Source organism: Fukomys damarensis, unplaced genomic scaffold (assembly GCF_012274545.1).
Source record: "Fukomys damarensis isolate Sample0158 unplaced genomic scaffold, DMR_v1.0_HiC HiC_scaffold_34, whole genome shotgun sequence".
In the NCBI taxonomy this organism is placed as follows: Eukaryota; Metazoa; Chordata; class Mammalia; order Rodentia; family Bathyergidae; genus Fukomys; species Fukomys damarensis.
Window position 1 is genome coordinate 411,191 of NW_022900946.1, and position 12,724 is coordinate 423,914.

The 12,724-nt window shown below is 51.0% G+C and overlaps 2 protein-coding genes across 5 annotated transcripts in view; both read left to right on the forward strand.

Moving 5' to 3' along the window:
- The first annotated feature begins 4,768 nt into the window (after positions 1-4,768).
- On the forward strand, positions 4,769-7,362 carry Vkorc1 (vitamin K epoxide reductase complex subunit 1). Its single transcript, XM_010617451.3, has 3 exons — positions 4,769-4,990; positions 5,947-6,056; positions 6,934-7,362. The coding sequence occupies exons 1-3, from the start codon at positions 4,818-4,820 to the stop codon at positions 7,140-7,142; spliced, it is 492 nt and encodes a 163-aa protein (XP_010615753.1). The 5' UTR covers positions 4,769-4,817; the 3' UTR covers positions 7,143-7,362.
- A 1,247-nt stretch (positions 7,363-8,609) lies between these two features.
- Prss53 (serine protease 53) overlaps positions 8,610-12,724 on the forward strand; it is a 6,709-nt gene continuing 2,594 nt past the window's right edge. Inside the window, exons 1-6 of one of the 4 annotated variants that reach the window (XM_010617439.2) lie at positions 8,610-9,316; positions 10,204-10,224; positions 10,324-10,486; positions 10,802-11,067; positions 11,308-11,462; positions 11,612-11,831. In XM_010617439.2, coding sequence (XP_010615741.1) covers positions 9,145-9,316; positions 10,204-10,224; positions 10,324-10,486; positions 10,802-11,067; positions 11,308-11,462; positions 11,612-11,831 — 997 coding nt within the window. In that variant the 5' untranslated portion in view covers positions 8,610-9,144. The other 3 variants (XM_010617440.2, XM_010617441.2, XM_033758478.1) reach the window with 3 other exon arrangements.

The window sequence follows — 12,724 nt, forward strand, 5'->3', positions numbered from 1 at the left end:
GGTGACGTTGCGGGCCGCGGCGCCCGGGGCCTCCTGGGAGCTGTAGTTTGACACTAAGGACTCAGCGCCCGGCTCCAGCCCTTCCTGGGCTGTGTACCAGTTCTGGGCCTCCCTCCCCGGGGGTCACGAACCGCACCGTCTGCTCAGTAAATGGCAACTATAGCCAGGGATTTAGCTCGGTGGTTCCGCCGCCCTCCTCGCAAGCGCAAGGACCTGAGTTCGATCCCTGGCACCAAAAACATAAATAAAAAAATAAAATGGGAACTCTGGGAGAAAAATGCTAGATAGGAAGGCCCTCGTATAAAGTACACAGATCAAACTCTACTTCATTCCTTCTCTGAGGTCCCGTCCTGCCAGCTGTAGGTTGGGGACCTAGACTGCCCATTTCAAGCCCCAGTGTGGCCCCTTAATACCTGAGGCAGGTTAAGGAATGGCTTAGTGCTTTAATTTTGATACTGATGAGAATAGACAGTATTAAATTTAGAGTTACGTGGGTCACAGTGAATTGACATATGGAGAGTGCCCAGAACCGTGCCAGGCATGGAAGCAGCATTGCTTGGGTGTCAGGTGTTATCATTAATGCCAGCCTGTAGTGAATTCGAGTCACCCTGACTGAGTGGCTTTTCTGTGCCGGCAGAGAGCGGATGGTGAACTCCATGCAGACCATCCTCCCACCCTGAGGAGGAAGACCATTTGGTGTGACCCACTGTGAGAGGCCTCGGGCTGTGGAGGTCCCGGGGAAGGCCTGGTGACCTGGTACCGGCTGCGGCAAGAGTAGGACTTGGCCAGGCAAGGGAGCTGGAGCAGGAGAGTGTGGCCAGCTAGAGAGCAGCCTGGATGCTCTGGGAATGTGGCTGGAATTCAATGAGAGGAGCTGAATGTGTGGCCAGAAGCCCAGTAAAGGATGAGTTAGGAAGCCCTGCAAGTTCAGACTGTGGGCCCTGCTCCTTAGAACCCTCTGATTGTACTGACTGCCAGCAAGGAGGATGGTGGAACGAAAAGCAGAGAGACCAGTGAAAAAAACAATGGAATACACTTCTTTCTCTTCTCTCTGCTCCTTCTTTCTTCCTCCTCTGACTCTCTCCCTCCCTATCCCTCTCTGCTTCCCTTTCCCTCCATTATTGGATTTTCATTACACTAGCTATAGAGTTTATCAAATATTTAATTTTTTTAAAAAAATTTGGTACCAGGGATTGAACTCAGTGCCTTGCACTTTCGAGGCAGGCATGGCACCACTGAGCTAATTCCCTGGTCCTCAAATATTTACATTTTTTAAAAGAAAAGTAAGGGCCAGGGATTTAGCTCAGTTTCTACCGTCTGCCTTGCAAGTGCAAGGACCCAAGTTCAATCCCTGGTACAAAAAAAAAAGTAAACTGGACTTAGCAGTGCATGCCCATGATCCTCAGGCTCTGGGAGGCTGAGGCAGGAGGATCCATAGCCCAGCCTGAGTAATTTAGTAATTTAAGGAGACCCTGTCTCAAAACAATAAAAATAAAAAGGGGAATGGAAATGTAGCCTAATGAGATTCAATCCTGGTACCATTAAGTAGGGGCATCTTTGGAGGCTGTATTTATTCATTTATTTATTTTTGCAGTAGTGAGGTTGAACTCAGGATCTTGCCCTTAGGAGGAAGGCGCGGCACCAGTGAGCTAAATCCTGGGCCCTGTTTTCTTTTGTGTTTTTGAGACAGGGTGTGTAGTTCAGATTGGCCTTGAACTCACTAAGTAGTTCAGGCTGGTTTTGAACTGGTTGTAATCCTCCTGTCTCAGACTCCGGGATGTTGAGACAACAAGTGAGCGCCACCACACCCTGGCTTGGAGGCTGTTTTTTAGCGGGAGACGGGAGCCTGGTCATCCGGGCTGGCCTGTCTGAGGATCTGGGAGAATGTCCACACAGATCTTGGGAGAAGCACTCCCTGAATTCCCGGGCTTCTTCCTGGCACACCCGCACTGTTCCTACCCCTTCTTCCCCAACTTCCTGGCAACATCCTGGAGTAAAGCCAGGAGTCGCTGGCTCTGGAGATAGGCACAGTTTCGGCACCAGGCAAGAGGGAAAGAAGGGGGCCCCGGAAAGGGAGGGCAGCCTGCGCCAGGTGCAGAAGACGCAGAGTGCTTTTTCTGCGCCAGAACTCTGGGCCCACGTGTCCGCTGCGTGGGCAAAGCCCAGCCCTCTGATATCCGCCTCACCCGGGTTGACCCGGCGCGCTGGGCCAGGGGCTCAGCCTGAACTCGCTGCTGCCCCCGGCGGTGGAGATGGGCTGTGCGCCACATTAGTCTGCTTAGAGCCCTATGGATAGGGAGTTTGGCGGTGGGCAGGCATTTTAGGCGCATGGATTTCATGTGTATAATTATTCTCTGAGATAGATGCTATTTTTCTCTTCATTTTACAGATGCAAGAATGGAAGCCTAAGGAGGGGATAGTTGAGCACGTCTGTAACGCCAGTGCTTCTATCCTGCTACAGCCTCCAAGAGTGCTGGGATTACACATATGCACCATCACATTAAGGGTTCAGTTCTGAGTGTGTTGGATCTAACAGGCCTTTGAGACATCCAGATGATGACCCAGGATGAGTTTCTAACAACAGTTGATTCCAGGAGAGATCTGGACTTGGGTCAGAACTTGGAAGTCATGACCAACGGGTAGTAAGAGGGGACAAAGGAAGAGATAATGTTGTCCACTGAGGCTGTTTGTGTTTTCCAAAGATGGTCCACCCATAGGAACTTCTTACAATATAATTTTGATACTTCTTGCATCAAGACACGGGCATCAACCAGCCGTGTGGTACATGCCTTTAATCTCAGCACTACCAGCACTTCAGAAAGCTGAGGCTGCAGGACTGCAATTTGGAGGCCAGCCTGAGCAATTTAGTGAGATCTTGTCTCAAAAACAAAATAAAAGGATGGTGGAGCTATAGTTCAGTGATAGGGTGTCTGCCCACCATGTGTAAGCTCCAGGTTTCAATCTTCTGTATTGAAAAAAGAACCTAAATAAAATTTATCTTCCCAAATTTTCAATACATAAAAGCTATGAAAAAGGGATAATACTGTTATTGTTCCAACCATTTATTTTTGTGATTTGCTGAATAGTGATGCCACCAGTGATCACTAATTTGTAGTCTCTTCCTACACTGCACTAGGCTGAAGTGCCCTAACAGGATGAAGCAGAAATGGTGTATGACTTCAAAGGTTAAGTCATAAAGGCACTGTGGCTTCTGTTTTGTTCCCTGTTAGATCACTCGTGCTAGGGGAAGCCAGCAATAGATAACAGGAACTTCCTAGGAGACTGGACAGAGGAGAGAGAGAGAGAGAGAGAGATGAAAAACAGGGATAAATCTTAGTCCTCTGTATTAGCTTCCAGTTACTGTTAAAACAAACTACCACAAATGTAGTGGGTTACAATTATACAAATTAATTTTCTTACAATCCTATAGTAGTTCAAAGTCTGCTACAAATTTCACTGGGCTAAAATAAAGATATCAGTAGTTCCTTTCTGGGGCCTCTCAGGAAGCCATTTCCTTGCTGTTTCCTGCTTCTAGAAGGCACCAACATTCAGTAGCTTGTGGCTTCTGTGTCTTTCTGCTATAAAAGTGGTATCTCTCTTCTGCTACCCTCTTTCACTTTAAGGACTCTTGTAATTACATGTAGGATCATCCATCACTTCAGGATAATACCACTTTTTAAATCAGTAGATTAGCAATTTTAATTCTATCTGCAACTTTAATTCCCCAACAGTTACGTGTTCCAGGGATTAACATAAAACATTCATGGATGTTTTGGGAGGCCCTTATTCCTCCTACCACTTCCTGGAATAAGAGAAATAGATCTGAGAGTAGCTATTGAGGGAAGGCCTGCGGGAGCCCGCAGAAAAGAAAGCTCACCTGAGCAGAGCGAGTGCAGCCATGAGTAATGCTACTGGAGGTCAAGCAAGATGGGAGCTGAAAAATAATCGCTGGAGTTAGCATCTTGTCAGAGGGTGTCTGGAAGTAGAAGCTACTTTATGAAACAGGCAACAAGGAAGAAGTGAGATGCAGAGAACAGGAATGTAAAATTTACCTCAAACCTTGGCTGGGAAGGAGCGGATGCGGATAATAGCTGGGAGCTGGCGAGGTCCTCCTGGCCGAGGGAGACTTGTTGCTGTTTCTAAAACAAAAAGAAACAAGTTTCCGTGCAGATGGGAAGGACGGAGAGTTTGAAGGTACAGAAGAGACGGGTCTTCAGCAGACGGAGTTGTGTGTGAAGGGGAGCTCGAAAAGGAGGGACTGTTGGGTTGATGTAAACTCAAGTTTTCCCACAGGGCGCCACAAACGTACAGAGGTTGGGAAACTGTAAAAGGTGTGGCCACGGTGACGGAATTTTAGGGAGAGAAAAACCTCACCTGCTGAAAGCACTGGTGAGGCGGGAAGAAGTGTCTGAGTACCCAACCGGGAGGACAGAAGGTCGGAGCCCCAGCGGTGTCCGAAACAGTCATTCAGGGCAAATGCCCGTTTCCTGAATCGGATCTAGGTGCTAATACTTAGAACAGGGCTGGAAAGAGAAAGCGGTAACTACTGTTACTCACGTTACTATTACTCCCTTCTCTGATTCCTCGCAGCCTCTCTGACTACAATTCCCGTCAGGCCTGCGGCCCTGGAGTCTCAGCCCCAGCGTTCCTCGCTGTTTGCCTGCTCGCGGAGGGGTCAACTGTGTGCCGAGAATACCCAATAGAATCAGAGAGTACGAGCCTGGGCCGGCCAATCACCAAGCTGGCAGGGCAATGAGGGCGGGACCCACCTGCGACGCGTTCTCCGCCACCTGGCACCTGGGGCGGGGCCTGCAGATATGGGCTCCACCTGGAAGAATCCCGGGTGGGTGCGGCTCGCGCTTTGCGTTGCGGGCCTGGTGCTGTCTTTTTACGCGCTACACGTGAAGGCGGCGCGCGCCCGCGACCGGGACTACCGCGCGCTCTGCGACGTGGGCACTGCCATCAGCTGTTCTCGCGTCTTCTCCTCCAGGTGCGCGCGGAAGTGGAAAGCCTGGGGCTTTGGGGACCAGGTGTAGACGGCGGCCAGGTTGCCAGATGATTTTGGAGTCTGAGATCAAACTGCTCGGGGAACGTACACTCTGACGGTGGACGGCTTGAGATGGTGTGCGCCAGAGCTAGGCCACACAGACTGGTTTTCCAGATGCATGTCGGGCAGGGGGCAAAGATTCTGGGTAATCACACGTGGACCCGGAAGCCGAGGAATAACATTGATCAGAAAGGGGAAGGTGGGGTCAGCATAGAGACTGATGATGGGCCCAGGATGACGCGCACAGGGGGAGGTGGGATATGGGCAAAGCCTATGTCCGAGGACGAGGTAGCTAGGTCTGAGTGAGCCTGTGAGTCAGGGGCCTAGTGATTAGCGAAATGAAGGACAAAGGAGGCCGGGAATGGTTTAGGAGCTGGAGACTTGTACGTTCAGGGCAAGGAGAATGTGTCTCAGGTTTCCCAGTGTGGTTAACTGCAAAACCTGGCCAGCCATTAGGCTAGCTTTGAGAACGAAAGTATTTTTGAGTGCAGGGTGTGGTGGTACACGCCTGTAATCCTAGCACTGGGAAGGCTGAGGCAAGAGGATTGCTGCAAGTTCCAGGCCAGTCCCTACCACACAGTGAGTTCAAGGCCAGCCGGAACTATAGAGTGAGACCTTGTCTCAGGGGAAAAAAAAAAGAAAAGAAAAGAAGGAAAGAAGGAAGAATTTTTTAAAGTCTAGGGTGGAAAGGGGAGCCTATGGAGGAGCCATAGCCAGGCCTGGTCTGGAAGGAGGGGCATGACATGGAATCCTGATTAAACGCAGGTTCAGAGGGCAGGAGTTAGTGACCCTTGGACACCAGGGGTGGGCAGAAAACGGAGAAGGAGGACAGCCCTGGTGGCTTCTCAGGTCACCCTTCCAGTTCACACTGCTAACTTGGTTTCGATCTCCACCATCAGGTGGGGCCGAGGCTTCGGGCTGGTGGAGCATGTGCTGGGAGCAGACAGCATCCTCAATCAATCCAACAGCATATTTGGGTGCATTTTTTACTCGCTACAACTGCTGTTAGGTGAGTGGCTCCACCTTTCATAACTGTCCTTTCTCTCAGCCAGCTCAGCCCCAACCCAAGCAGTCTTTGTGACCCAGATGATTTCTGGCCAGCTGCTCCTCAGCAAGCATCGTCAGGCATGTGGTAGGGAGGGAACTAGGACTCTTCCAGTTGGTTTAGGTACTGTCAGAGGCTGTAGGGCCCTTAAGGACTTTGTATGATCCCAGATCCCAGTTAGGAGGAGAAACTTAGAATGTTACTTTTTTTTTTGACTGGGGACTGAACCCAGAGCCTTTGTGCTAGCCCTTTTTTTAAATGTTGAAGCAGTGTCTCCCTAAGTCACTAATTTGCCCAGGCTGGGTTCAAACTTGGATCCTCCTGCCTCAGCCTCCCAGAGTGCTGGGATTACAGGCATGAGCCACCAGACACAGCTCAGATATTCTTTTTTTTTTTTTTTGGTACTGGGGATCAAACTCAGGTCCTTGCACTTTCAAAGCAGGCAGCGGAACTACTGAGCTAAATCCCTGGCCCTTTTCTCTTTCTTTTTGAGACAGGGTCTTGCTATGTAGTTCATACTGGCCTTGAACTCTCACTGTGTAACCTAGGCTGGCCTCAAACTCAGAGTGATCCTTCTGCCTCAGCCTCCCAAGTGCTAGAATTATAGACATGCACTGCCACACCTAGCAGAATTCCTCTTTGAGGAAAATCTAAAGGTGACTTCATTTCATGTAGAGCTTAGCAGGCAGTTTCATTATTTGGGTCCCAGAGGTCACTGAACAGATGGGGGAAGGTCTTAGAGTAGGCCTCTCAGTTTTCTCACCAGCCCCTGTATCTGGGCAGCACAGGAAGTCATGCATGCTCTAAAGATGGCCATTCCTGACTGCTTTTTTCTTTGCAGGTAGCCTGCAAGGACGCTGGGCCTCTATCCTGCTGGTGCTGAGTTCCCTGGTGTCCCTTGCTGGTTCTATCTACTTAGCCTGGATCCTGTTCTTCGTGCTCTATGATTTCTGTATTGTTTGCATCACCACCTATGCTGTTAATGTGGGCCTAATGTGGCTTAGCTTCCGAGGAGTCCAGGAACCCCAGGGCAAGGACAAGCGGCACTGAGGCCTCACCCCAAACCAGGATGACCGCATCTACTTTGCTTTGGCCCATAACTCTTGCCCAACCAGGCCATGTCTGGGTACCTCGAAGGCCCTGCATTCTCCCCTACCCCATCCATAATCACACACAGCAAAATGGACCAAATGTGCCTCTAGCTCTTTCTCCAAGGGCTGGCTTGGGAGGGAAGGTTCTAAGCAATAAAATTTCCTAAGTAAGTTGGCCAAGTCTGAACCGACTATCTTTCAGAGCCCTCATGTTGGTTTTCTCCGGTGCTTCCTTCCCTGGAACTCTGAAGGATGTGAGTCAGAGGGAGAGTGGAGGGCCTGCCCAGGAAGGGTGTTCATCATTAGTCTTACACCAGCACTCCCACATGTAGTCAGCAAGGCCTGGGGCGCTGTCAGCTCCCATCCCCAGAAAATAGGCTGGTGGCTGGTCCCTGCTTCCTACAGAGCGTGTAGAGTCAGCAAGGCCTGAGGCACTGTCAGCTCCCACCCCTAGAAAACAGGCTGGCGGCTGGTCCCTGCTTCCTACGGAGCCAGCCCTTTCCTGGGAGTCACACATGCACCTGCAAGGGCACTTTGCCCTTCTGGCTCCGTTCAGGCTGGCTGGGAGCTTCTTCCTGGAAATTTAACCCTCCAGCTGCCTTATCTACCAATCCAAGCCTGTCTTGGTAAACCTGAAGGGCAAGGGTCAGGTTATGTTTTTGTTTTTGTTTTTTCGGCACTGGGGATTAAACTCAGGATCTTGTGCTTGTGAGGAGGCAAGGTGCCACTGAGCTAAATCCCGGCCCTTAGGTTGTGTTTTGTTTCTCCTAATATGTACTGAGGACTTAGCCATGAGCTAAGCACTGTTTTAAAAATTTATGTTAACATGTGTTTGTTTTTCCTAATATGTACTGAGGACTTAGCCACGAGCTAAGCACTGTTTTAAGAATTTATGTTAATATATGTAAATGAATTAATCTTTGTCATGATTATATGAGCTAAGTAATTTTAGTATCCCTGTATTAGTAAGGAATTGGAGGTAGAGAGAGGCTAATTTACCTGATATCATATCTAGTGCTGGAAAGGGGTTAGGAGATCTGATTTTTTTTTTTCCTTCAGTGTAGGGGCTTACACATGACACTGAAAAAAAGGCAAGCATTCTGCCACTAAGCGGCCCCCAGCCCCATATATTAGAATTCAAGTTTGTGTGGTAACTATTCACAGCTGCATCTGGGTTAGGATCAGGGTCCCTGAACAGTCTGAGCTGGTCTGAATTATGATAATATATTATTTTCTCAGAAAGAGAAAAATGAGGGCTGGGGATTTAGCTCAGTGGTTCCACTGCCTGCCTTGCAAGCACAAGGACCCCAGTTCGATCCCCAGTACCAATAAATAAATAAATAATAATAAAGTTAAGGGCCAGGGATTTGGCTCAGTGGTTCTGCCTGCCTTGCAAGCACAAGGACCAGAGTTTGATCAACCCTGGTACCCAAAAGAAAAATGATTCTGACAGTCTCCCATTTTTAAGAAAGGTGAGTACCACTGTATCTGTTTCCTGGGAAGGCAGCAGGCCCAGAGAGGTATTGGGATTTACCGTAAGTTCGCAGACAGACTCAGTCTAACAAACCCCTGACCCTGCACACTGCCTCAGAAGTAAATGTGGTGACAAGGTATGTGAAACCCACGGGGTTGGGGCTGAGAGGCAGGGAAGCTGAAACAAAAAGGGAAACCAGGGGAGTCTGCCTTCTGTGCCCTTCACAGCCCCAAGATTAAGTGCCCATGCTGGGAGCAAGTCTACTAGAAGCCAAGCTGTTTGTCGTAAGAGTTTTTACATTTAAGAACTCAAGAGTTTTTCAGACAAGACGCAGACAGGCTCACTGTCCAAATGCACTTAAGTAACAAGTGGCAATTTAAACCAGGGCATTCTGGCTCTGTGGTCGAGGTGCCAAGATGGGTGGTAATCAGCCCAGGGTCACACAGCCAGAGACCCAGAGCTAAGAGATACTGGCTCCCTCCAGCCCATGAAAAAGCAACGACGCCTCAGTCCTACCCAGCTGGGGGCGGAGCAGAGGTGGAGCCAGGGAGACCCAGGTGGCTCTGAGAACCACAGCACAGGTGGCAGAGTGGCCCGGAGCAGCATGAAGCAGAGCTGGGGACCAGGGATGCTCGTCCTGGGAGTACTAGTCCTAGAGGGTAAGCCGTCCGTGCGGTGTGCGTGGCAGCGGTACTGTGGAGGTTCACAAGCTTCCCTCTGCGCCTCCAGCCCCTGCACTTCGGTGTGTGCATATGGTCCTGCCTGTGGCAATGCCTGTGCCCAGCTGCATGTGTGTGTATGGGCAGGGGAGCATATATGGCCACCTGCATCAAAATAAGTGGGTGTGATTTTCTCGGGCCAAGTTAGTGTCTGTAGGGACTGTCACTGTGCCTGTGTGTGTTCCTTGCACCCTGACTGCCTCTCTGCTTCCAGAATGACCTCAGGTACCCTTGTACCCCATCTTTTCTCTGTCACATCTTGGCTCTCCCGCTGCAGATGTCCAATGGGCCTATCTGTGTACACCTGTTATGGGGAAGAAGGCAGGAACCCTTTGGTAGGATCCCTGGCAGCTTGTGGGAAAATGGAGTCTGAGTCTGAGTTGTTAGGATAGGGGTGCATCACTTCTGAGGCCCTTTCCCACTCGAACAGGATGAAGGCTTCTAATCCTTCCACTTGGCTGAAGGGACAATTAAGCTAATGCTTTCCACGTATATAGGCCACCTCCCTGACTCAGCGGTGGGGGTAGAAGTAGGGGTTCTGAAGCCTGGAGGAGGGTTGGCCTGGTCCCAAATGAACCCAAGGCCCTGCTCCTCAGGCCCAAGAATGCTGAGCACAGCAGAGGGAGGAAAATTAATTACCGAGGGTGTACTCTGAATGGATTCCAATAAAAGCTACTTCTCAACCTCATATATTTTCATTTTGGGAGGGGCTGGTGAGGTATGCAGAGTCACAGGCAAAAGTGCAAGGCTCACCCCAGCCTACCTTCTCCATCAAACCTGCGTCTAGCAGGTAGTATCCGATTCTTACTGCGTCTCTTTTTTCCTAGGTCTTCAAGCAGCTCAGCGTGGTAAGCTCCGAGAAAAGCTCTGGGGACTTGGGTCTGGGTTAGGCCTGGGGTGGAGCAGGACAAGGGTCTGCTGCCAGTATGACCTGCCCCTCTCCACAGCTTGTGGACAGCGTGGACCTGGCCCCCCCGAGCCTCAGGAGGGCAACACAGTACCTGGCGAGTGGCCCTGGCAAGCCAGCGTGCGGAGGCAGGGAGTCCACATCTGCAGCGGCTCCCTGGTAGCAGACACCTGGGTCCTCACTGCCGCCCACTGCTTTGAAAAGTGAGTCATGGTGGGGTCAGACAGGTCTCTGGCTTTGGAGATGGATTATTTGTACCTAAATTCCATGAGATTGATCCTTACCCCTAGAATAAAGTATCATTTATTAAAAGTTTGCCCTGTGCCAGGGTGTATATTATCAAGTTAATCTTAACCTTTCATGGCAGCTTTACAAATGAATAAACAGGTTGAGAAACGGGAAGGACTGTGCTTAAAATGGTAGGTCACCATCTGTTGGTCTTCCGGCTGCCTGTGCCATCTCCTGGGGTGTCACCGTCTCCTCTGCACCCAACTGTCAGCCTTTCCTTCCCATTCCAGGGCAGCTGCAACAGAACTGAATACCTGGTCCATTGTTCTGGGTTCTCTGCAGCGTGAGGGGCTGAGTCCTGGGGCTGAGGAGGTGGGGGTAGCTGCCCTGCAGTTACCCAGGGCCTTTAACCACTACAGCCAGGGCTCAGACCTGGCCCTGTTACGGCTTGCCCACCCCACGACCCGCACACCCCTCTGCCTGCCCCAGACTGCCCATCATTTCCCCTTTGGAGCCTCTTGCTGGGCCACTGGTTGGGATCAAGATACCGGTGATGGTAAGTGCAGTCCTAGACTTAACCCCCGAGTGGTACTGTGCTCACCCAAGGTACAGTTTCAGCTTCCAACTGTCCCAGCCCCTAATCCCCCTTGCCTGTCAAAACCAACACTCCAGGGCTCGGAATTTGGCTCAGTGGTTCCACCACCTGCCTCGCAAGTGCAAGGGCCCTAGTTCAATCCTCAGTACCCCCCAAAAAACAAAAACCAACACTCCAGCCTCGGCCTCATCCCTTTGGCAGCTCCCAGGACCCTCCGGAACCTGCGCCTTCGTCTAATCAGCCGCCCCACATGTAACTGTCTCTACAACCGGCTGCACCAGCGTCCGCTGGCCAGCCCAGCCCAGCCCGGGATGCTGTGTGGGGGTGCCCAGCCTGGGGTACAGGGACCCTGCCAGGTCTGAGGGGGAGGAGAGGGGAAGGGAGAAGGGGAGGCCTAGCCTTCAGCTGGGGGCTCAAACCACAGAGAAGGGTGGAAGGACTATAATCGGGTATATGCTCAGGCCAGGGGCTCAGGTGTCTTCTTGGCTCCGCTGCCTGGCTCCAGGGAGATTCTGGGGGCCCTGTGCTGTGCCAAGAGCCCAGTGGATACTGGGTTCAGGCTGGGATCATCAGCTTCGCCTCAAGATGTGCCCAGGAAGATACTCCTGTGCTCCTGACCGACACAGCTGCTCACAGCTCCTGGCTGCAGGCTCGAGCTCAGGGAGCAGCCTTTCTGGCCCAGAACGCAGGGACCCTGGAGACCAGTGATGAGGACAGCTGTGTAGGTATGAGCAGAGGGTGTGGGAACCAGATATGTGGGGTTGCCCAGGCCTACGTGAGGACCTCTGGGAAGTGGGTGGGAGCCACAGTCAAGCAAACTTCAGAATAAAGAATTGATACAGGGGCCGGGAATTCAGTTCAGTGATGCCACCGTTTGCCTCACATGTGCAAGGTCCCGAGTTCAATCCCCAGTACCAAAAAAATAACTGATACAGGGTATCCACACATTGCCAAGGGCTAAGGCGGGCTTTTAGATGCTGTCCTAGACTTAGTCCCGAGAGGTACTATGGCTGTCCAGGGCTCAGTCTCAGCTCTCAACTGTCCCAGCCCCCAGTTCTCTTGCCTCCCAGAGCCAAGACTCCAGCCTCAGCTCACACAGTCCTCTGCCAGCCCTGTTTTAGCCCCTGGCAAGGGAACAGCCCTATTAGGGCTGAGAGACATAGATGCTTTGCAGCTTTATGGGTTTGGAGTTTAGGAAAGAGGGATCTCTGAGATATGAAGGGTTTTGTTGTTGTTGTTGTTGTTTTGGTACCAGGGATCAATCTCCGGTCCTTGCACTTGAGAGGCAGATGGCGGAACCACTGAGCTAAATCCCTGGCCATTGAAGGTTTTTATTTTTGTTTGGTTGTTGGTTTGAGACAGGGTCCAGGTTGGCTTTGAACTCATGGTGATCCTCCTGCCTCAGCCTCCCAAGTGCCGGGATTACAGGTGTGCACTGCCTCACCTGGCTGGTTGAAGGTTCTCTAAAGCAGCAGCAAGCCTCCAGGCAGGAACCCAGCAAGATCAAACAGGCAGGACTCAGAGTCCTGGCATGAAGCAACCAACATGCAAACTATATGCAAACTTGTGCCTGGGAAGGAAGGGATGCCTTTTCGCCTTTTTTTTTTTTTTTTTTTTT